We start from the raw sequence: 22,380 nt of genomic DNA on the forward strand, positions 1-22,380 counted from the left end.
CATAATCTCAGGGTCATGAGATCGAGCCCTGCATCGGGCTCCTCGCTGGGCATGGGGCCTGCTTAAGATTCTCTCTCCCTCCCCCTCTGCTGCTTCCTACCCACCTCCCTCCCTAAAAAAAAAAAATAATAAAATGCTCTGTCATACAAACCTTCAGGGCTCCAACCCCTTGACCATGAGCATGAGCACTCGTGTCTAGCAGCGTCGCTATGCAAGAATCTGGGGTGGCAAAAATGGCAGATGCCCTTACCAACCGTGCCAAGAACCTGGAGGGAGGCTGGGAAGAGTCCTGGTTGGAGAAGAGCCTTCCCCATGTTTTCTCCACACACCGTGCTACATGTAGCTGGTCAAGTGAGACCCCAGGCCAGGTAGCTCCCCCTCCAGTCAAACCAACCCTGTACTCCTCCTCCCTTCTTGGCTGAGGACCAACCTCAAAGGCAATCTTAGCCCTCAAACAAACCAGCATCACCTCCCCGGGCATGGCATCTCCGTGCAAAATAAGACAACCTGCGGAGAACTGGATTGAGGAGGCCCTGGCGCTCTTCGGTTCCCCAAATCTTGAAAAAGCACATTTAAGAGAGGAGCTCCACTTTGGACAATGGCCTTGATACTTCCCAGGTAGTCTGTCCAATCAGTTATGCTGGGATGGGGCCTGCTCTAGGTCCAGGCATGGTTGACATCGCCAGCGGGTCATCCTGGGGCCCTCCATTCCTCTCGGCCTCATAAAGAGGAAAGTCATGGCTCAGAGAAACAGAGAGCAATGCTCCCGGCGGGAGCCCCTTGGAGCCCGTCCGCATGCTCCTCTGAACGCCATGTCGCGTTACACTGGCGGGGGTCCAGCCCATTTCAATGTTGTCCAAAAGACCTCACACTGAAAAACATCTCCGTTAGGACATATCAGGCCTCCCTACCTCTCAGGCAGGAAGACGGAGAAAAGGAATCAAGCAATGACAGCACCAGTCCAGGATCTGTGGGGCCAGGAACATGAAAGCTAGGATTTCTGAAGACCTCCTTCAATGGCTGCTCCCCACACCTGGCTCTTCTCTCTCTACTGTTTACTCTACAATAAACCTTTCCAGCAGATCCACCTGAAATCTCCTCCCTGAATCCCTCACGCTACAATGTGGGTCCATTCTGCGTATCCATTACTCCACGGAAATGAAGAACAGCTGGTCACTGGCATCCCTCCAGACTCCAAGGCCATCACTGAGGAGCGTCATTAACTTCCAACAGGGAGCCAGTTATTTGGAGAAAATATTATTCACCATGTGCTGCACAAAAACAGACTCAGCCAAAATCTCCCTAAGAAGATCAGGTCTTTCGTAAGAACCCGGCTCCCTATGAGATTAAATAATAGATATGAAATTGCCTCTTTGTGCCTACAAGTAAGCTTCTTGATTGGTAGTCTGTCTCTCTTCTGCAGGTTCCTGGTCCTATTTATTCCTCACAAAAGTTCCTTCCTTGAGAGAGAATGTACACTGATTTCTAGTTAATACAAGCCTCGCCAAAAAGAGATATCAAAACCAGAGCAAAGGAAATTAAAACGGTGACCCTGGATGTTCTGACCTCTTCAAATTCATCTAAACATTTATCTTTTGGGACAGTGACTCAGATAAAAAGATATTCAATGGCATGGTTAAATTTGCCACGGAACAGGTTGAGTAGGTGAACCAAAACTAACCACAATGGTTCACGATCACCTTATAAGCAAAGGACACATGCTAACAAGAGCTGAACCTGCCCCTTCAACAATGTAGGACCAAGAAGCCCTCCACGAACCATCAAGGCCAATGTCAGTTCTCAGCAGTCAGCTGAGCTCCAGGTAAACTAAGGAGCTTGCCCAAGGTCGCACAGCTCAATGCTGGCAGCCCCATGCTGGCAGCCCCTGACTTCTCGTCTGGGTTCGGGCCTCACTCTGCCCTGTCTAGCAATTTTCAATTCTGGATAAGTCATTTACTCTCACTCTGGATTTGTTTCCTGCTGGTAAATGGAGGCAACTGGATCGGACCTCAGCTGGGAGACACTGTGGTTTACGAGGGGAAGCCCTAGAGTCAGACTGTGTGTTCAAATCCGGACTGAGCTTATCTTGGGATCAGAATGATTTATTTACACTCCCCGTGCCTGCCCCCTGCTCTGTAAAGTGGGGTAAATAACGGTCCTGCTCTATGCCTCATACAGCCATTACAGAAATTCAATCAGATGGTCTTCGAAAAGTGCTCAGCAGAGCATCTTGTAAAAAGTAAAGGTGGGACAAATATTAGCTATTACAACCGCCTAAAATCTTCTCCTGCTTTAATGCTGTAAGACTCTAGGACTTCATTTCCTGCCTTTTTCCCCCCCTCCAGTGGTAACATTTCTCCCCATGAAGTTCACACCTCAGGCAAAAACCCAGGGCAGACATGGGTACCGAGAAGAACAAGACGATGACTATTAAAGACTTCAAGACTAATTTAAGGAGTCAGGAGGAAAAGAAAAAAAAAACAAAACGCAAATGGATTCTAAGAGGAGTCATTTAAGGAGAAGTGATTAATGCTTCCAAGGCCCTGCTAACGAGAAAAAAACCACCTGTGAAATATCCCACTGAGCTCGTTTAAAAATGCCATGTCCTCCGTCTTAGGACTCTCCTTTCTCGGCACACGATTATATATGGTAGAGATGCGTCACTCCAGGATTACAGCAGAGACGTATTTCAGCGACACACGACACAGACATAAATGTATACACAGGGGCACCTGGGTGGCTCAGTGGGTTAAAGCCTCTGCCTTCAGTTCAGGTCATGATCTCAGGGTCCTGGGATCGAGCCCCATATCGGGCTCTCTGCTCAGCAGGGAGCCTGCTTCCCCCCTCTCTCTCTGCCTGCCTCTCTGCCTATTTGTGATCTCTGTCTGTCTGTCTGTCTCTCTCTCTGTTAAATAAATAAAAAAAATATTTTTTAAAAATTAAAAAATAATAAATGTATACACAGCTGCCCGTGAAAACGTGGACCATCAGCGCCAGGTACGATGGATCCCAGGCAACTGGCTGACGGCTAGTTTTCCCCTTTTTTTTTGTTTTAAGATTTTATTTACTTGTTAGAGAGAAAGAGAGCATGCGTAAGCACGGGGAGGGGTAGAGGAAGAGGGAGAAGCAGAGCCCGACACGGGGCTTAGCAGGGAGCCCGATGCGGGGCTCGATCCCAGGACCCCAGGACCATGACCTGAGCAGAAGGCAGACGCTTACCGACTGAGCCACCCAGGTGCCCTGCTAGTTTTCCCCTTTCCAGGTATTTATTCAAAGCATCCCAGAGCTGTGTTGAAGGATCCCAAGCACTAGAGCATGTTTATCCAGGTACTGTGGACGTGCGTGATAAAAGTCCTGCAAGGATCTGCTCAGGGCTAACGGTGGTGACCTCTGGGAAGCGAGGAGGGGAGAGGCAGGATGATCTTCTCCTTCTCCTTCTAACTTTAAGTACATCTGTATTTTTACACATTCCACTCTGTGACTAGGGACGATACAGGAAAATGCTGAAGACCAGGACTTCTTGGCATGGCACCACCAACACTTTGGTCCAGAAAGTTCTTTGTGGTGGGGGCCGTCCTGATCCGTAGCCATTAGATATCAGTTTGGACAACCAAACATGCTAAAGGTCCCCGAGGGGGTAAAACCACCTCCCAGTAGAGAACTACTGTCCTAGCTAACAGAAAAGCCGTATTCACTATAAATTATTCCATGATTACGGCTCAGGCCGCCAGGGCTCTGAGAGGCTCTGCCTTTTCCCTAGTTGAGGGAAGCATTTATGAGAACTCACTACTCGTCACCAAAGCCGCTAAAATTTCCTGTGTTTGAGCCTCAACTGTCTCCCACATCATGCTTTTACTTTGCTCCACGTATCTGATGACCCTCCAGGAGTTCCTCTTACGGAACTAGCTCAAGGTCAACTTCAGAAGAGCAAATGCTATTTGCTTACGAAGAAGTTGGAGGAGGAGCAGCAGCAGCGCACACACGTACACATGGATAAATTTAGAATCTCCTTTTTTTTAACCAACTACATTAAAAATCAGAAGTAAAACTATTTTGTTATGGATCCTCATACTTAAATGACCATGATACACTAGCCTGATGATTTCATCTTTAAATGTTTCTGTTTCATGCTCCCGAAGTCATTCTGACATGTCCCAAAGACGACTGTCCTCTGCTTTTGCTTGTGTGTTTCTTGTTTCAGTTCAGTTTGGGGGTTTTGCTAGGCAAATCTTACAGTGGCTTTTGCCCTCAAAGAACAGAGTAGAGGGGCGCCTGGGTGGCTCAGTCGGTTGGGCATCTGCCTTCGGCTCAAGTCATGATCCCGGTTCTCCCTCTGCTTGTGCTCTCTTGCTCTCTTTCTCTTGCTCTATCTCAAATAAATATATAAAACCTTATTTTAAAAAAAGGAGGGTGCCTGGGTGGCTCAGTGGCTTAAAGCCTCTGCCTTCGGCTCAGGTCATGATCTCAGGGTCCAGGAATGGAGCCCCATATCAGGCTCTCTGCTCAGCAGGGAGCCTGCTTCCTCCCTCTTTCTCTGCCTGCCTCTCTGCCTACTTGTGATCTCTGTCTGTAAATAAATAAATAAAATCTTAAAAAAAAAAAAAAGAAAGAAAGAAAGAAAAGGTCAAACTAGAACAGGAGACACAAATGCCTAGTCAAAAGCAGAAAGGCAGCACAGAACAGAGTTCTTCAAACTCTGTATGTATGTGACCCCTCTGAGAATTTCGAAAGACTAGGTACCCGCTCACTCCTTTTAAAATTGACATTTAAAATATTTTCATCCTGAGTTTAAAGAGTTGCAAAAGATGTCATTTTGGGGCTATGAATACTGATTTCTTTAAATAAAACTGACCAGTCAATTAAATGCATCCACTGGGATCTAAATGGCAGAGGGTTTGGTTCCCACCATTATCCACTAAAAAATCGGTATAAACGAAGCTGTACGGTCCTGTGTTACATACTGTTCTGGTCACAGGCTGTATTCTAAACACACAAAAATGCACAAGCAAGCCATTCTTCAAAAGTCCAAAGACTTCCATCACTCCGTTTTCTCCTAGACTTATGTTTAAATTCCATTTCCCCGCAGAATTTCCTCCTAAAGCAACTTATATTTTATGCTAGAAAGTCTATTATTGATTTCTTTATCCTACTTCTTTGCAAAATAATTTAATTTTTAGGAAAATCCATGTGAGCCTAGGGCTCTAACAGCTTAAGAACAATTTCCTGGATTGAGTTACCATTACAACGATAAGTGGTACAGAACAGATTGCTAACCACAAAAATATAATACACCGTTTTATAATTATTAAGCATTAAAAAGTAAAATATTCTTAGAATGCATATTTTCATGGATGGAGCCTTTTCCATGTTTTTTCAATTCATCTGTGTTTCCACACACAAATATTAAGTGTTCATCACTAGAATCTGACAGAGCTAGGAATCAACTTTATTTTTATTTTTCTTTTCCTTCTTCTTTTTCTTTTTCAAAAGTAAGCAAAAAGAAAATGTGTTCACAGAAAGAAGAGGATTGGAAAAAAGAGATGCTTTGTTACAATACTGTCATTTTGTTCTCCGAATTTTACCCAAATTACAGGCCCCAAATCCCAGAGTGGGCCATCGTGGAAAACTACTTTTAAGGATCTCTCTGCTAACAACTAGATTAGAGCCACAGCCAAAGGACCAGACAGTGCCTGCACCACCAGAGGATTTATGCCTGGGATCAGAGATGCGAGGCCTCACTTGTTCTACACCAGCACCAACATTTCAAGGGACCCCCGTACACGTGGAGATTTTGCCCCCCAGAGACAAGGTAATAAGGGAAGAGTGTGTCTTTCTTTTGTAAAGCGGGGGAGGGCAAACATGTAAGAGAATGCAGGAAAGGGGAACCAGCCCCCAGGGCATCCTCAGGCAGAACGGTTTTAGGGAAGACAGCCTGTGGACACAGAGAACCTGGAAATGGATTTCCACCCGGAAGGCCTCTGTGTTCTCTGGAAGGTACACGGACCCCAGTCCAATGGCTGCTGACTTAGGTGACCTCCAGGAGACCCCAGATCTCCCGGACTGTACAAACAGGGCAAGGGAACCAAATCCTAATCAACAGAAAGAGAAAACTACGTATCACATGACTTCCGGTGGGACGGACACACTTGGAACACATGGTATCACCAGGACACATTCCTGCCTGGAAAACGGGCTCTGCAGTCACCATACCCCAGGGTCTAACGCCCAGCTCACAGGAGATCGGGGGGCTAGGGAACCAGACAGACAGCCCCCAGCAAGGGAGCTATCAGCCAAATTCACAATGTGGAATACTCTTTGGGCATAAATGACCCATTTTCTCCAACAAATTATGGGAGTGGGAAAAAGAAAAGGGATTGTTCAAGAATAAAAGACACTGAAAAGATATAACAAAAAACTCAATGTGAAAATCTTGTTCGGATGCCGATTCTAACAGAACAATTTTCGATGAGCCCTTTGAAAAAAAATGGAGGAGACCTGAACATGGACTGGGTGTTAGGTTACAATGAGGAATTGCTAATTTGGACAAGTATGACAAGAGGATTGTGTTGTTAAAAAAAAAAAGCAAAGTCATTCAGTTAGAGATGCGGATTAAATTTACAGGTGAAATTACATGATGTCTTGGAGGTTACAATGAGGAATTGCTAATTTGGACAAGTATGACAAGAGGATTGTGTTGTTAAAAAAAAAGCAAAGTCATTCAGTTAGAGATGCGGATTGAATTTACAGGTGAAATTACATGATGTCTTGGATTTGCTTTTACAGAATATTCCAACCTCTCAAGAAGGCTGGGGGAAAGTCAGAAGAAATGACGTTAGCAAGTCAGTAATGACTGAAGCTGAATGATCGCTACAGGGGACTCTTTCCACTTTTTCTTACATGTTTGGAGAGGTCAGTAACAAAAGGATTGTTCAGGGGAAGGCAAAGAAAGAATATTTAATTAGCACCAAGGAGAACCTGATAAGGCCCTTCTTGAATACCATCTTATTTCACAAGTCCTGAGACAGCTGCCTAACAAGCAAGCAAGCCTCCCGTATGGTCTCAGAGGCGGCATTCAATAAGCTGGCCAGTAAGGAGGGGTAGAGATAAGAAGGGGCCTGGAGACTATAGAGACGCATCTAGGTCACATGGGGAGAGCGTAGAAAAACCCCCTTGGCAGAGAAATGTCAGAATGAACACGTCTCTGTTTACATCGTTCCCACCACATGTTACTTACCCCTGCGGCAAAGCCAAGACTTCCATCCAAGATCCGCCTCTGAAAATATAAACAAGATGTTTCAGATTCTAAGGGATGTTTCTGGGGATAAAAGGAAACCGTAAGACCTCGGAGAGCTACATAAATAAAGACGGGCCCAGGCCTGAGTTGCCAACCTGTCTGCAGGTCTGGATCAGAGCCTTTATTAACATGGGCCAAGAACCAAGGGGAAAAAGAAAATTGTCTGAACCTTCCATTGATCCCACAGCCCATCAGAGTGTTTTTTCGGAGACGCTTGGCTTCCACTGGCCCATATGTTGCCTTTGACCTGGCTCTCCCGTGAATCCTAACTATAAACCTTTAGCCAAGTAGCTGGCCTGAAAGAAGGAAATTGACAAGCGCTCATGGGGACCCTACGGGCCAACCCAAACCTTCCCATGCTGCAGCTGGTGGTCCAAAATGGCGCAGCCACGTTGGAAAACGAACTGGCAGCAACCACTAGCAGTGAACATATGTGTCCCTCTGACGCAGCAGGGCCACTCCCGAGCACGGAAATCACCACCTGACCGCAATGCACACTTGGATTCACCAAACACGGGCACAAAAAAGCTCTCAGTGAGCAGTACTTGGGAGAGCCAAACCTAGAAACCACCCAGATGCCCACCACCAGGAGAATGGATCCATCAGCGAGGACACATTCCTACAACAGAATGCCACATGGCAAGGAGAACATACACGGTGTATGAATGAGGCCCATCATCAGGCAGGGGCAAGGGCAAACCGTAAACTAAACAGAGTGGAACCAGCCAGACACAGAAGAGCGCATACACCATATGACTACTCCATTTATACGATGTAGAAACACACAGAACACTGGTCTCTGCTGTCAGAGACCAGGAGAGGGGCCGTCCTTGCAGTGGAAGGCAGAGTTGGGGGGTAGGGACTGGAAAGGAGCCTGAAAGGCTGCTGTGGGGGGGCCGCTACTCTTCCAGCTCTTGGACTGAGTACTAGTTTCACAGGAAGCCGGGAACAATCGTCAAGCCGTGAAATATGCATTTTTCTATATGCATTTTATATCTCAATTTAAAAACATTTAACTTAATAGTCTAAGTTAGGGGTGTCATCTATAGACACGTGGACACGTTGCAGGCAGGCTGGGCGGTTGAAGGCCCCACTCCTTGAGCCTCCAAGTGAAGCTGGGCAGCAAGGACCACCGGCTCAGCCCCCTCCCACCTCTGAGTGGCTGCGGGGTGGATGGAAGGGTCTGACGCCAGGCAGCCGTACAAACGACATTCTTCTCTAGGCACGCCATGACAGAAGCAAAGTTGGTTCAACCCCATAATTTAATGAAACCAGACAGATCTAATAAAGATGCCAGGGGACATTATTCTACAGCATTCATTCATCTGGATCCTGAAAGAAGAAAAATTATACTTTCTTAAATGTCACTAAAGCCTTTATTCCACTTTTAGACATTTATTTCAAGAAACTCATCAGATACGTGCTCAAAGGTTTATGTTCATCATAAAGGTATTTCTAAAAAAAAAAATCAAGAAAAAAGGACATAATCTAATTGTCCGACAGTCGAGGAATGGCTAAATGACATTAGCATTAGGAGCTAATGGAGCCTTAGGACAGAATACGACACAACCGGGTAAGTGACCCAAGTGATCAAAATCATTGAAGGCATCAAAAAGCCATTTAGCAATGTGGGGCAAATGCTTATGATATCAAGTGAGGAAAAATGGTTATGAAACATTACATACAATTTGATCCCCATCACGTAAAGAAACAGGCATAAATTTGCGTATACTCAAATATAACTGAACAAATCTGAACAAAAAAGGTTCAGTTTTGTTTTTTTGGTTTTTTTCTGGGAAGTGGGATCACAAACTTTTTTTACTGTTTATTGTTTATAGCAGCAATGTCCACAATAGCCAAACTATGGAAAGAGCCCAGATGTCCACTGACAGATGAAGGAATAAAGAAGATGTGGGGTGGGAGGGGGGTGTGTGTGTGCGCGTGGGCGTGTGTGTCATTATAGTTACAAACACTAGGGAATATTACTCTGCCATCAAAAAGAACGAAATCTTGCCATTTGCAACAACATGAGTGGAACTAAAGGGTACAATGATAAGTGAAATAAGTCAGTCATAGAAAGAGAAATGATTTCACCCATGTGTGGAATTTAAGAAACAAAACATGAACACAGGGGAAGGGATGCAAAGGGATGGAAAAAATTAAGTAAGATGAAAACTGAGAGGGAGGCAAACCTAGACTCCTAACTCCAGGGCCCAGGCTGAGGGCTGCCGGAGGGGAGCTCCCCTGTGGGGTGGGGTAGCCAGGTGATGGGTCTGAAGGAGAGCACAGGACGGAGCGAGCCCTGGGTGTTCTGTGCCACTGAGGAATCCCTAAATTCTACCTCAGAAACTAATAGACAATAAATAAAAAGAAATTTTTGTATTTTTTCTTTAAGCTTTTCCATTCTTTACAAGCTTCCTGCAATTAAAATATACTTTAAAGCGAGAAAACCAATTTTGAGTGAAGCTACTTTGGAGAGCAGCAGGGGAGGGCAGAGTGCGCATGTCTACTAGCCCACAGGGTCCTTGCGGCAGCCGCCCCTTAGCCGAATGAAAGCAGAGGTCTGCTCAGGGAGTCAGAGCACATCTCTGTGGGCCTGTCTCGGGCCTCCTGTCTCCCAGCAGCAAGCCTCACGCCCACTTCCTGGGTAGAAAGGGTTAACGTGGCCCATCCCAGCCTACAGTACCTTCGTGACCAGCTCCCGGCAGAATCGTTGGAGACTGAGGCTCTCGAAGGTGCCCTGGGTGGACACATCACGCACGTGCTACTGCAGTGTTGGGGGGGGGGGGGGAAGGAGGCGGCGGGAGCCCCTCGCAGGGGGAGGGAGCATCGGAAGCCTGCGCACGGATTTCCCCAGACTCCGCCTGTCTCTTTCTCCTGCTTTGGCAACTTCGCATCCTTCCAGCGTTAAATCTTAGCCATGAGCACATCGACAAGCTGAGGGGCATGGACCCTTCGAGGGGGCCACCAAACGTGGTGGTGGTCTTGGGGAACACCTGCACGCAGAAGTTTTCAGCAACTTCTTCTGATCTCAGTGGTTACACTACCACGAGACAAATTAGGGGCTCTGAGGCTCCAGAGGGGATGGGAGCACCTCTGTGAAGAAGGAAAGGCACCTCTTCCCTCCGTAAGAGCCCCCCCAGCACTGGCCAGGGCCCCACACACCCACCGTGGTGCTGCCGTTCCCCCAGCCCTCCAAGGGCAGCCCAGTCCGGGGCGGCTCAGGCCTCGCCTTGGTGAAAATAACCGGGGTAGATAAAACTATGGGCTGCTCTGCCCTAGAAGGGCACAAAGAAGGGACCCCAGAAAACCTGGCATGGGCTGTCGTGAAGGAGGAAGAGGGACAGGTGACCCGGAGCCCTCCCCTCTGCCTCCTGGGTGTTTCTCACTCAGGGATCAGCTTTCCAAAGGTCTCACCACCTGCCAACAGCAAGCGGGGATCCAGGTTGTGTGCCCTGGGTTCTGTGTCTGACGGGCTCCAGACCTCCCACGGAGGAGAGTGGCGGGGTGGGGTGGGGTGCGGTTGGGGAGACGTCGTATGTGACACCAAATACCTGCCTTACTGGTCTCTAACACAAGAGCGCCTGGCTTGCCAACCTCCTACCCTGTGTCACTGTGTTTTCGTTTCCAGATCCGGCTCATGGCATGTTTAAATGGATCTTAAATCCCTTGCTCGCTTATCACTCTGGCAATTTCTAAGGCTGCCCGCTGCACGATGCAGGGAGTTTCCTTCCTCCAGACACAGAGGGACGGATGCTCGAGGCCTGAGGGAGTCAGGGCTGGAGAAAGGAAGGTTGGAGGGGAGGCGGGGGTTGGGGAGCAGCGGGGTGGGGTACGTGGCGTGCATTGTGGGGGATGAGGGGAGAGTGCTGGGGCTGTGAGATATGTGTGGGGGGGCGTGAGGGCATATGGGATGTACGGGTGGGGGACATACGGAGGGCTGGGCTGTGCAGGCGGACGGGTGGGAATATAGTACGTGTGGGGTACGTAGGCAAGTGCAGGGGAGGGGGAGGGACAGGATATAGGGGCATGCGGGGGGGTGAAGGGGTATATGCAGGGGTGAGGCATGCAGGTACAGGGGTGAGTGCGGGTGCTGGGGGGGATGGGTAGAAGTTGTGCAGGGTGGGGGTGGGAAGGGCGGCTGTAGAGGCATGGGGAGATGAGTCTGTGTGTATCTATCCCAAAAGGGGTCAGGGAGGGAATGAAAAGGCGGGATAAATGAGAAGGGGAACAGGTACCCTTCCTTCCCCCAAGGGTCTGCCATCAGCCCAGGCAGCTCAAGGACACAGGGCAGGGCAGCCCAACAACCCAGCTGAGCACCTCCGCCAGGCCTGAAGGAGGCTTGCCAGAAGCTAGAAACCACGCCGGGGCCACAGGAGGCCTAATAACGTGACAACCCCTCCTAGTCCCTTCACGCCAGGAGGGGAGCAGCAGCAGACACCTGCTCTCCTGGCCTGGTAGGGAGAGGAGGAGAAGACAGGACAGAGAACAAACACCTCCTGCAACCGGGGGGGCGTGGCCAGGGGCATGAAGGGGTGCGCCAGCCGCCCACGGTTGTGGCTTTCCAGCTCGCTCAAACTCCCCCCCAAACCTCAGACCCGAAGCAAGGCAACTCACCTGTCCACTGGAGAACACGAACACAAGAGCCGCCCCGGCTGCCGTCAGTCCCCAGGTGAAGAAGGTCCCCAGGAGCGCCTGGAGCACGGAGCTGTGGCCTTGCAGCATGCTGGAGACGGCTGTGTGCAGAGGGGCAGGAGAGCGTCAGCCACCAGCAGGCTCTTGCAGGGACGCCCCCATGCGCTAGGGAGCCCAACACCCTCCACCTGGGCTGGCCTGTCGTCTAGGTTGGTGCGATGCACCCCTCGGCCACGCCATCCCTCAAGGGCGTCCATGACCCGGCTCCCAGCCTCTTCATCCAGGCCCACCAGGGGTCAGAAATCATCCAACCCTGAAAGGACAGACCTAGGGGTACCTAGGGAGATGCCAGGGAAGCCCACGGAAGAGGTCAGGGCCTTGGAACTTGGTTCCAAAGAGAAGCAGCTCCCAGAATGTGGATTACTTAGCTGGGAGGAAGAGAGCTCAAGAGGGTCTGATTACAGCCTTCCAGCACATTCTGCCTGCTCTAGCTGTGCTTGTCCAGCATTGGTTCTCTCTCCTCCGAATACAGGCAACCAACGTGGATTCCCTCTTGAGGCTCTCCCTCTTTAGTCCTGACCAAACCTTCAATGGCTTCCCACGAAGGATTCTGTGGCAGCGCCCCCCATGACTTGCCAGGGGCATGTGGCACCAACTGTCGTCCAACTAGCCCACCGACTTTTCAACAACTACCCTGTGTGGGTACTGTACTCCCCCTCGGCTGAGTCCCGAATGGCACCCTCCACAAGTCCCAGAAGGTCCTGGCTCCAAGCCACTCTTCATCTGGTTCCCTCCCGGAAGGCCGTGTTCCTTCCTTCTCTGCAGCCGGTGGACCCAAGGCACGTTCTGCCGCCCACCCGGTGTCAACGTGGACTCCATGCTTTCCAGACCCCCTCCGCGCCCACCCCACTGCACATCTGTGGGGCCTTCTTTGTCCGGGCTTGCCTCCTTCATCTTTGATAGCATTAGCTGAAGAACAGGGACGATGCCTTTTCACACTTGGCACCCCTGCAAAATCGGGCTTCCTGGCATTTCAAAAATACTTGCTATATCAAAAAGGGCCAGCTTACCTGGACGGGACAACTCAGCAAGGACAAGGAGACGGAGCCATACGTGGCATTTCCCCGTCAACTAAGCACACCACTGCCGAAATGGAACTTACACGGCTGCCCACCAAGGAAAGAAAGGGAAGTACTATTTCCTCTTGGTTTTGCCCAGAGAACCTCCTCTAGGCTTTAGCACGTTTTAAATTCTAGTTCTGACATGATAGGGAATGAGACTCTGGCTGTGGAAAGTTACAGGACAGGGAAACCCATCTGTTGAAGAGCACTGTGTTCTGGTACACAAACATCAGGGCTCAGGGCCTCGTCTCAAAGGGCTCATTCAGCAGCCCACTGGTCTTCCAGCACCCACAGAGCTGGACACGACCCCAGTGGGCTCAGCCCTGCCAGGTCCCAGCACTCTCGGGCCAACACTGGGCTTGCAGCTTAAGAGCTAAAGACGCTGACTCTGTGGACCCTACAAGGAAACTGTGGCAGAGGGTGGACAGGGCCGGGGCCCGGGGATTGGGGGGGGCCTTATGCCAAGAGGCTCAGCAGCATAGCTCGGATTCCAACCTGGTAAGGCTATGAATCTCGGCAAACCCAGGTGAGCCCAGAGGAGCCCAGGCTCAGCTCCGAAGCGAGGAAGCCTCTAAGAGAAACAGCATCTATGGGTTCGGACTGTGTCTGAACAAAACTCAGGACGGTGACTATACCAAATAAGGAAAAAATAATATTTTTTTAAAAACCCGCCTATCTACATACTTCATCTTGGTGTCACCCTAACATGAGTGGCCGTCCTTGTTTGTAAACCAAGACACCGAGATCATGACACCAACGTTCTATGTCGAGCTGCTTGTGGATAAAACCTGAAACAGCACTGAGAAAGAAAGGCATATAGCTATCATCCTCTTAGGACTTACCATCCAAGACAGGTCGTAACAGAAAAACAACTTTTTTTTCCCCCAGTATTGAATGTGCCTTTTAACAGCTAAAAAAAAAAAAAACAAAAAAAACAAAAACAGAAGAAGGGAAGCCATTTCCATTTGCCAACAGACCAAAGTCAACGTGGGGTTTATGGGCCAGCCAACAAGAGAGCTCTGGGGGTTTCTAGGGGCTGTGGGAAGGAAAGCACTACGCTAGCCTGTCTCCATTTACCTGAGCCCCTGAGACGTAAGGAAAAGGGACAGCAAGGCCATGCACATCCTTTCTATCCCAAGAATCACAGTATTTATCAACGATAATGCCAGCCCATGCCTCTGGGGAGAAGTTTCTTCCATTTGCTATTTGGAATCCTCACTACTGGCAGGGTGATCTGAGCTGGTACCCCGCCTCGGGAAATGCAGGATCTCAGGCCCCTGACTGGACAGTCCGTGACTTGCACAAACAGAATCTGCATTTTTTCAAGTTCCGTGAGGGTTTCTCACACTCGTTGCCGTGGAAAGCAATGGTCAACAGAGACCCAGTGCTTTGAAAGTGAGTTCTCCTGCCCTACAAGGGAGGGACTGGCCAGGCTGATGCTGAGTCCCAAGAGAAGGAAAAGTTTTCTCCAACAGGTCGCCCAGTAGCCTCAGGAAAATGCAGGATCTCAGGCCCCTGACTGGACAGTCCATGACTTGCACAAACAGAATCTGCATTTTTTCAAGTTCCGTGAGGGTTTCTCACACTCGTTGCCGTGGAAAGCAATGGTCAACAGAGACCCAGTGCTTTGAAAGTGAGTTCTCCTGCCCTACAAGGGAGGGACGGGCCAGGCTGACGCTGAGTCCCAAGAGAAGGAAAAGTTTTCTCCAACAGGTCGCCCAGTAGCACCTTGAGAACAAGAGTGCCTGTCACAGCCCCTCCAAATCAGCTTCCGCGATGGGGCTCGGACCTCCTTGTGAGCCGGGTGTTAACGGACAAACCTTGATTAATCCGCAAGAGGGAGGATTATTCCCTGCCCTCCCCAACTTTAAAGATGCCAGCACCTCCCGACCTGGGTACACATTCTGCTATGGACACGCAGGAGGGGCCCCTGCCCGATACGGGATTTCTCGCTGTTCTCTCCCTCGCAAACCTGTTGCCCTGCTTCCAAGAGCCTCAGGATGTTGGTCATGTTGCCGAGGTGGGAACAGCACCCAGTGGAACTGCACACATACCCGCCCCGACTCCACGAGAGGAATCCAGCAACGGGACTCGGGTTTGGGCCCAGGGCACTGCAGGAAAGTTCTCTAATACCTCAGTGCTCACAGTGTGGTCCTCAGACCACTGACCCAGGGAGGGGTCAGCCATGCACAAGCTGGGCCTGCTGCAAGGTCACCAGATTCCCAGTCAAGTTCCAGAGGCCGTGCTGAACCCCCAGAATGAGCGGGAGGGGGCGCAGAGGGGCCGGAACTGTAGCCACCTTGCTCCCAGGGCTGGGGGCGGGGGCACCTGCCCACCAGGAAGCACTGAACAAAGGGGATTCGGTGAGCCACTGTCAAAGGAAGGCCGGTCCGCACCCTTCAGCGGACCCTGGCCAGGGTCAGAGGGGGCACCGGGCAGCCTTCCCCTCCTCGACCACCTGCCACAGCCGCCCTGCTTCTCCTCCGACCCCCTCCTCGACCCCGGGGGACGCCCCCTTCCAAATTCCCTTTTGCCCTTCCGAGTCCCACGCTCTCCTGCTGGCCCCAGACCCCGGGGCCTCCAGCCCAACCAAGGCGCTGAAGGGAGAAAAAGCTGACTCACTACGGTGCCCTCTCAAGCCCCCACTCCACTTCCATCAGCCCCGCTGCCGCTGGCTCGCCGGCTCCACTCCCGAAGTCACTTCCTGCTTCCCTCCCCGCACACGTGTCCCTCCAGCCACCAGGCCCCGCCCCGCCTGCAGCCACTGGCGGATCCAGCCTGAAGAATAAATTCTCTGGTTCACAGCCCTCTGCAGGCTGGGGAACAGGTGGGGCGGGTAGAACAGAGCCAGGAGGCCAAGCAGAGACCATTCAGCAGACACAAGACTCCGCAGGCTCCTATGAAGCCCCCAGAAATCCCGGAGAGAGCGCCTTGTAACGTCCCTGACATCATTTGTCATTGCACTTGGCAGCTGAGTCTGAGGCCCTGAGTGAGCCCCAGAACAGGATGTGTTGGGGGGGGGGAGATGGGGGGAGCTGGAACTTTCTACTATTAGCATCCTTCTCGGGGTCAATGGCCCTCAAACTATAGCTCCCATTGGAAACCCCAGCAGCAATGTCAAAACGCAGAATGCCGGCCCTCACTGAGGTTCTGGCTCTGGAGGTCTGGGTGGAGACCGAGATTTTCTGTTCTGAACGAGGATTTGCTGATGCTCTGGTCCTGGGGACTCCTCCACTGCCGCAGGTCAAGGGCTTTGCTCTCCAGGCGCTCTATAGAAAGACCAGGGGGTGGAACTTCTGGATTGAGCCAAAAATGAAAACAGGGTGCCCTGTTATATTTGAATTTCAGATAAACGACAAAGAATGCTTTCGTGTCAGTGGGTCCCGGGCAATATTTGGGACATACTTCGGCTAAACACATATTTCATATTTGTTGTTTACCAGAAATCCTAATTTAGCCGGGGGTCCCCTAGTGTAGCTCATGAACCTACCAGAGGGTAAGCTGTTCAGGAAAACTGTTTGTTGTCACAGTGGCCACAGAGCAGGGGATCCCATAGGAGCTGGCCTCTGTCCAGCAACAGGTGGCCACCCACGCCAATGACGGCCCCTCTGTGTACACTGTGTCGGGAAAGAAGGTGGCCTGGTGACTGCCGGGTGCTCTGCGCATCAGGAGATTCTCAGACTCAGCAGTCCAACCACAGACCGAGGGGGTTTCCACGGCCAAGATTTATGTTCTCACATTCTAGAAGCAGAAGGCCAGGATCGGTCCAAGATCAAGGTGCAGATCTGGTCCTTGGTGAGAGCTGTCTTCCTGGCTTGCAGACAGCTGTCTTCTCACTGTCCTCGAGTGGAGAAAGAGAGAGCTCTCCCCCTTCCTCTTCTTTCTTATCAGGCCACCAAACCTGTCGCATGAGGACCCCACCCTTATGGCTCATTTAAGCTGGACCACCTCCGAAAACCTCTATCTCCAAATGCACTCATGCTGGGGGTCGGGGCTGCAACAGGTGAATTTCATGAGTGGATCCCTCCTATGTGGGATTGGTGCCCTTCCAAAGACGACCCCAGAGAGCTCCCTCACCCCTTCCTCCGTGTGAAGACACATGAGAAGTCCGTGACCCAGGAGAGGCCCCTCAGCCCACCGCATGGACACCCTGATCTGGGACTTCCAGCTTCCAGAACTGTGACTGTACGAGCCACCCATGAGTTTGTGACATCTTGTCTCAGCAGCCCGAATGGGCGGAGATGCTCCATTTTACAGATGAGGAGACTGAGGCTCAGGAAAGCTCTGTAGTGACCTCAGGTTGACAGCGTAGTGTAGGAATCAGAGCCCAGCTGATGGCAGAGACGGTGCTCTTCCTGCATGGGACATACAGGGTTCACGGACTGAACACCCTGGTCAGCAGAGTCCCAGGCGGGCCTCGGGCTCGGGGGCCAACCCACAAGGAACAAATCCCACCATTTCCCTCCTTTCTCTCAGTGACCCCTGCATACACACACACACACACTGACCCAAACATACAAACTGCCTGGCTTCGTCACCCTCCCTCATGGGAAGAAGTGCTCACAGTGGGGACAGACGAGAATGTTGTTTCCTTGAAGCTAAGTACACCCGCTCTTACCTCCAGCCACCCTCTACCCTTCCCTAGTCTCTCCCCGAAGAGCAAGGTGCCCTGCAGCCTCCGTAAAGGGGGCGGGAGTGGGGGGAGGAAGGAGGTGCACAAGAACAGACCGGAGCAGGCACTAATGAAAGGGGGGCAGCGGGTTAGGCAGGCAAGGAGGGCTGGCCTCCCAAATGCCGAAAGGCCAGAAAACTAACTGATCTTGACAGTCAGCAAAGGAACTCCAGGGCAGTGGAATGGTGGCCCTTTCCAGGGGAATCACTGTGGCTTATCTGGGTAAGCAAGTTGGCACCACCAACCCCTCGGAGCACAGCACGGGGGTGGGATGGAGGAGAGGGGAGGGCAGTGGCGGCAGCTGTCCAGCGGGTCCTGGGTCTATCTTTCTCTCCCCCTCCTTCTCTCCCCTCAGCGCCCTCCCCCCCCCCGGCTCCTCCCTCCCTCCCTTCTCTGAAATCTCGATATCTCTTACAGAGGTCCTAGAGCTGCTAAGGACAATCTTTGGAACCTGACAGCCTAGGGGGGATCCCAGTTTGGCTGAGTTTCCTTGGACAACTACCCTAACTCCTCCCAGCCTCAGCCTCCCCATCCCGAAGCAGTGATTGGAGCGGAGCCCCCAACACCCAGCCCAGCACCCATCGTGGCAGCCTGAAGGATTATCCCTTGGCCCTGTCTCCCTCCTTCCTGTCTGCCAGCCTTTATAAGGTGGCTATTTCTGGGCCAGGCACTCTGGGGCGCCCTGGTCCTCCAAGGTCAACTGAGCACCTAGGTTGCTGGGAGTGGGGAGTGGGGAATGTTCTAGGCGGGGAGGAGACTAGGGCCCGTGTCATTGCTGCTGGTAACTGCCCAGAGGCCCCCGAAGAAAAGGACCTCAATCTAAGACCTTGTGATTTCTTCCTCATACTAAAGTCATAATCATTTTGAAACCAACATTTCTATTTTTTTTTTTTAAGATTTTATTTATTTGACAGGCAGAGTTCGCACGTAGGCAGAGAGGCAGGCAGAGAGAGGGAGAAGCAGGCTCCCTGCCGAGCAGAGCCTGATACAGGGCTGGATCCCAGGATCCTGAGATCATGACCTGAGCTGAAGGCAGAGGCTCTAACCCACTAAGCCACCCAGGCGCCCCTCTATTTTTTTTCCCTAAAGAGAACCCTTAAAATTGCATGCACATCAGAACGCACAAAACCTGACATGCCCTGGGTGCGGTTGGAGATTTCAGCTGGAAAGCAAATCGCTTCCTCCAGCAGGCAGAACAGCGACCCTCACAAAGATGTCCACGTCCTCATCCCTGAAACTTGTGAAGAGAGACCTCCCACAGAGAAAGGGTCTTTGTGGCTGTGACTGAGTGCAGGAAGGCTCCTGAGGTGGGGAGATTTATCCGGGTTATCAGGGTGGGTCCAGGGTCAACACAGGGATTCCCATCAGGGGAAATGGAAGGAGGCGTGAGGACATGAGCTGAGGTCAGACCAAGGGATGCCGATGGCATCTGGAAGCCAGAAATATAAGGAAATAGATTGTCCCCTGGAGCCCCCAGAAGGAGAACAGCCCTGCCAACACCTAGATTTTAGCACTTCTGACATCCGGGATTGGAATATGATGCGTTTATGGTGTTTTAAGCAACTAGGTTTTCAGTACTCCGCTTCAGCAACCCAGGGAAACCAACACACTCCCATGCGCTTGGAGGCATCTAGTTTCACTGGTCCCAGGAACTATCAGGACCCACACTCGACCCCTGCCCACCATCGTGACTAGGACGGACAGACTATATAATTTGTAGGACCTGGTACAAAATGAAAATGGGAAGCTACTTATTCAAAAGGCAGGGCAACATGCCCTCCAAAGTACTACCTGGGGCACCTGGGTGGCTTCATCGGTTGGGCGTCTGACTCTCGATTTCAGTTCAGCTCGTGATCTCAAGGTCATGAGATAGAGCCCCACATCGGGCTTCCCACTCAGTGTGGAGTTTGCTTGAGATTTTCTCTCTCTCCCTCTGCCCCTCCCCACTGTGCTCTCTCGCCCCCTCTCGAAAGTAAATAAATAAATCTTTTTTTTTTTTTTTTTAAGTATTGGGGGCACCTGGGTGGTTAAGTGTCTGCCTTCGGCTCAGGTCATGATCCCAGGGTCCTGGGACTGAGCCCCACATCAGGCTCCCTGGTCACTGGGGAATCTGCTTCTCCCTCTGCCCCTCACTCTGCTCGTGCTCTCTCTCTCTCTCTCTCCCTCTCAGATAAATTAATAGAATCTTTTTTTAAAAAAATTAAATAATAAAAATTTTTTTAAGTACTACTTAATAAAGCCCTTCTTTTCTTCTGCATCTCTCCTCCGCCCAGACTTCAGTGTCCGACTAGACTTTGCTTAAAAAACCCAAGCTCAGAGATAAAATGATTAGGAAATCCCAGGATGGTGACAGCAGGCCAGGAGATCAAGTGCAGAGCCTTTCCGAGTGAGGAACCCCTCAAACCCGTGCATGTCTCACGCCCGTGATGCTGGCCCTGCCATAGGCACGGGGGTGGCAGGGCCAGATGGAGGAAGGCCACAGGTCAAAATTGGGAAATCGGGCCAGGATTGGTTATTCAGCAAAAAAAAGTCCACAAAGAAATTCAGACCCAGGATGTTCAGGACAGAGGGAAAGCAGAGGCGTGAGCCAAAGGTGTGGGTATAAGCCAGCCTGGGGAGGGGACAGAACAGTCCCATGAGACTGGAAAGAGGGGCTGGACTCCCTGCTGGGGAACCTGGGGTTTGGCAAGGAGAAATTCCATTCTTGTGAGGAGGAAGGAAAAGGCAAGGGGAAAGCAGGCGCATCTCAACAAACAGAAACTCGGGGCCCGATATCTGAGGTCCCCAAGTTTTCCAGGGGCCGAGGACATGATTAAGAGTTGAAAACAATACTGGATTTTGAGCTCAATAAGGAAAAAAAAAAAACCCTAGAAATTTAAATTAATAAGTGTTTAACTAAATGTCTATAAAACTTTGTTAATTGTTGACTTTGGTGTTCATAAAAATTTAATTACATTCAAAACACAATCCGAAGCTTAGCTTTCCTCACTTCAGGAGAATTCCTAAGTATGCATGATAACGGCCAAGAAACCACAGCCAATCGTAAATTAAATAAGCTTAGAGCCAAATGATTTCAAAGGCAAAATTATAAAAAAGCTTCCTGATCATTTTATGGGGAAAGAACATACTTAATGTGGAATGTGGGAACATTTTAATAGGCTTGCTGCGATGTGGGGTGAGATCTCAAAATGCAGGCATTCTTGGGGCGCCTGGGTGGCACAGTTGGTTAAGCCCACGACTCTCGGTTTGGCTCAGGATGTGATCTCGGAGTCGTGAGATCGAGCCCCACCATCCTGGCTCCGCGCTCAGCAGGGAATCTGCTTGAGATTCTCTCTCCCTCTGACCCGTCGGCTCATGCTCTCTCCCTCTCCCCCTCAGAAAGGAATAAATCTAGGCAGGAGTTCTTTAGGGGCCTGCAAAGATCCTAAGAGGCCCCAGGGAACCAGGAAGGAGGCAGAATTGCAAGAAAGGTTATTCCTCTTTCCAAGTGGTAGCAGAGACAGAAGTCATCTCATCAGCAGAGGTTCCTAGAGGGCTGATGGTAGGGTTGGATGAAGCTTCCAGATAGTGGTCTCCTGCTATTAAAGCCCCCAGGAGCACAAGCAAGCCAGAAGCCACAGAAGATGGGCCGGTGGGGAGGGGGCAAGCCTCACGTACAGCAGGGAAGAAGGGGGGGAGGCGGTCCCTCAGCCGTCCACAGTCGGAGAGGACCAGACCCAGTCTCTCCAGGTCCCATCGGACTGGGCTGGGTGGGAACAGGCCAGGACTGGAGATGTGTGGGTGCAGCGTGGGCTCTTCCGAGAAGCCCCAGAGAGTGCTCTGAATGGTCACCCCCAAAAAGATATTCAGATCCTAACACCGGTGCCCATGCATGGGACGTAATTTGGGGAAAGGGTCTTTGCCAGTGTAAAGATCTGGAGAGGTTATCATCCTGGATTAAGCAGGTGCTGCTAAATCCCAGGACACATGTATGTACAAGAGACAGAGGGGAGATGACCAGGACAGGGGGATGAGAAAACCATGTGGAGAGGGAGGCAGAGACCGGAGTAATAGGGCCACAGCCACGGAGGCCCAGGAGCCACCACCAGCTGGACGGGGCAAGGAAGGATTCCACCAGAGCCTTCAGAGAGCGCACCCCTGCCCGCATCTCATTTTCCAATTTTTTGGCCCCCAGAACCGTGAGGGAATCCATGTGTATTGTTCCCGGCCCCCAGTCTCTGGTATCTTGCTATGGCCGCCAGGAGACGAAGGCACCCTGACTCCAACCATTTCTACCACAAGCAGGTGGGGAAGCCCCCAGGCACCAGGATTCGCCCTGGGCAAAATGCACAAGGACGCCCCCCTCCCCATCCCTCAGAGGGCTGAGTAGGCAGACCAGCGTCAGATGCCCAGACATCTGCCCGGGCTCTCCATTTCCCCGAATGATCCAGCCCGAAATGAACCCATGTCCTATTTTCCTGCCAGCCTTTCTGCCAGCTGGGCCCCGACTCCGGTCTCATCCACGCCCACGCCTCCCCACACACAACAAATCACTGTAGGGAGACCTAATTCATCCTTTAACGCACGCCTCCAAATGTTGCCCCCAAAATGCCCGTGGCAGGTGAATAAAAACAGTGAAATACCTCCTAGCCAAAAAGTTTCCTCTGGCACCTGAGCTC

General features: G+C 51.0%; 1 protein-coding gene across 4 annotated transcripts in view; it reads right to left on the minus strand.

Annotated features, from left to right (window-relative positions):
• Positions 1 to 22,380, minus strand: part of SLC39A11 (solute carrier family 39 member 11) — a 390,505-nt gene that overhangs the window by 299,876 nt on the left and 68,249 nt on the right. For 2 of the 4 annotated variants that reach the window (XM_045983907.1, XM_045983905.1), the window contains 2 exons: positions 11,912 to 12,030; positions 7,235 to 7,273 (listed from right to left, as the gene is read on the minus strand). In XM_045983907.1, the coding sequence (XP_045839863.1) occupies positions 7,235 to 7,273; positions 11,912 to 12,019 (147 nt within the window). In that variant the 5' untranslated portion in view covers positions 12,020 to 12,030. Of the gene's footprint in view, positions 1 to 7,234; positions 7,274 to 11,911; positions 12,031 to 14,778; positions 14,845 to 15,672; positions 15,763 to 22,380 lie in introns of those variants that run through there. The other 2 variants (XM_045983906.1, XM_045983908.1) reach the window with 2 other exon arrangements.

The sequence above is a fragment of the Meles meles genome, chromosome 18, assembly GCF_922984935.1.
Source record: "Meles meles chromosome 18, mMelMel3.1 paternal haplotype, whole genome shotgun sequence".
NCBI classification, from domain to species: Eukaryota; Metazoa; Chordata; class Mammalia; order Carnivora; family Mustelidae; genus Meles; species Meles meles.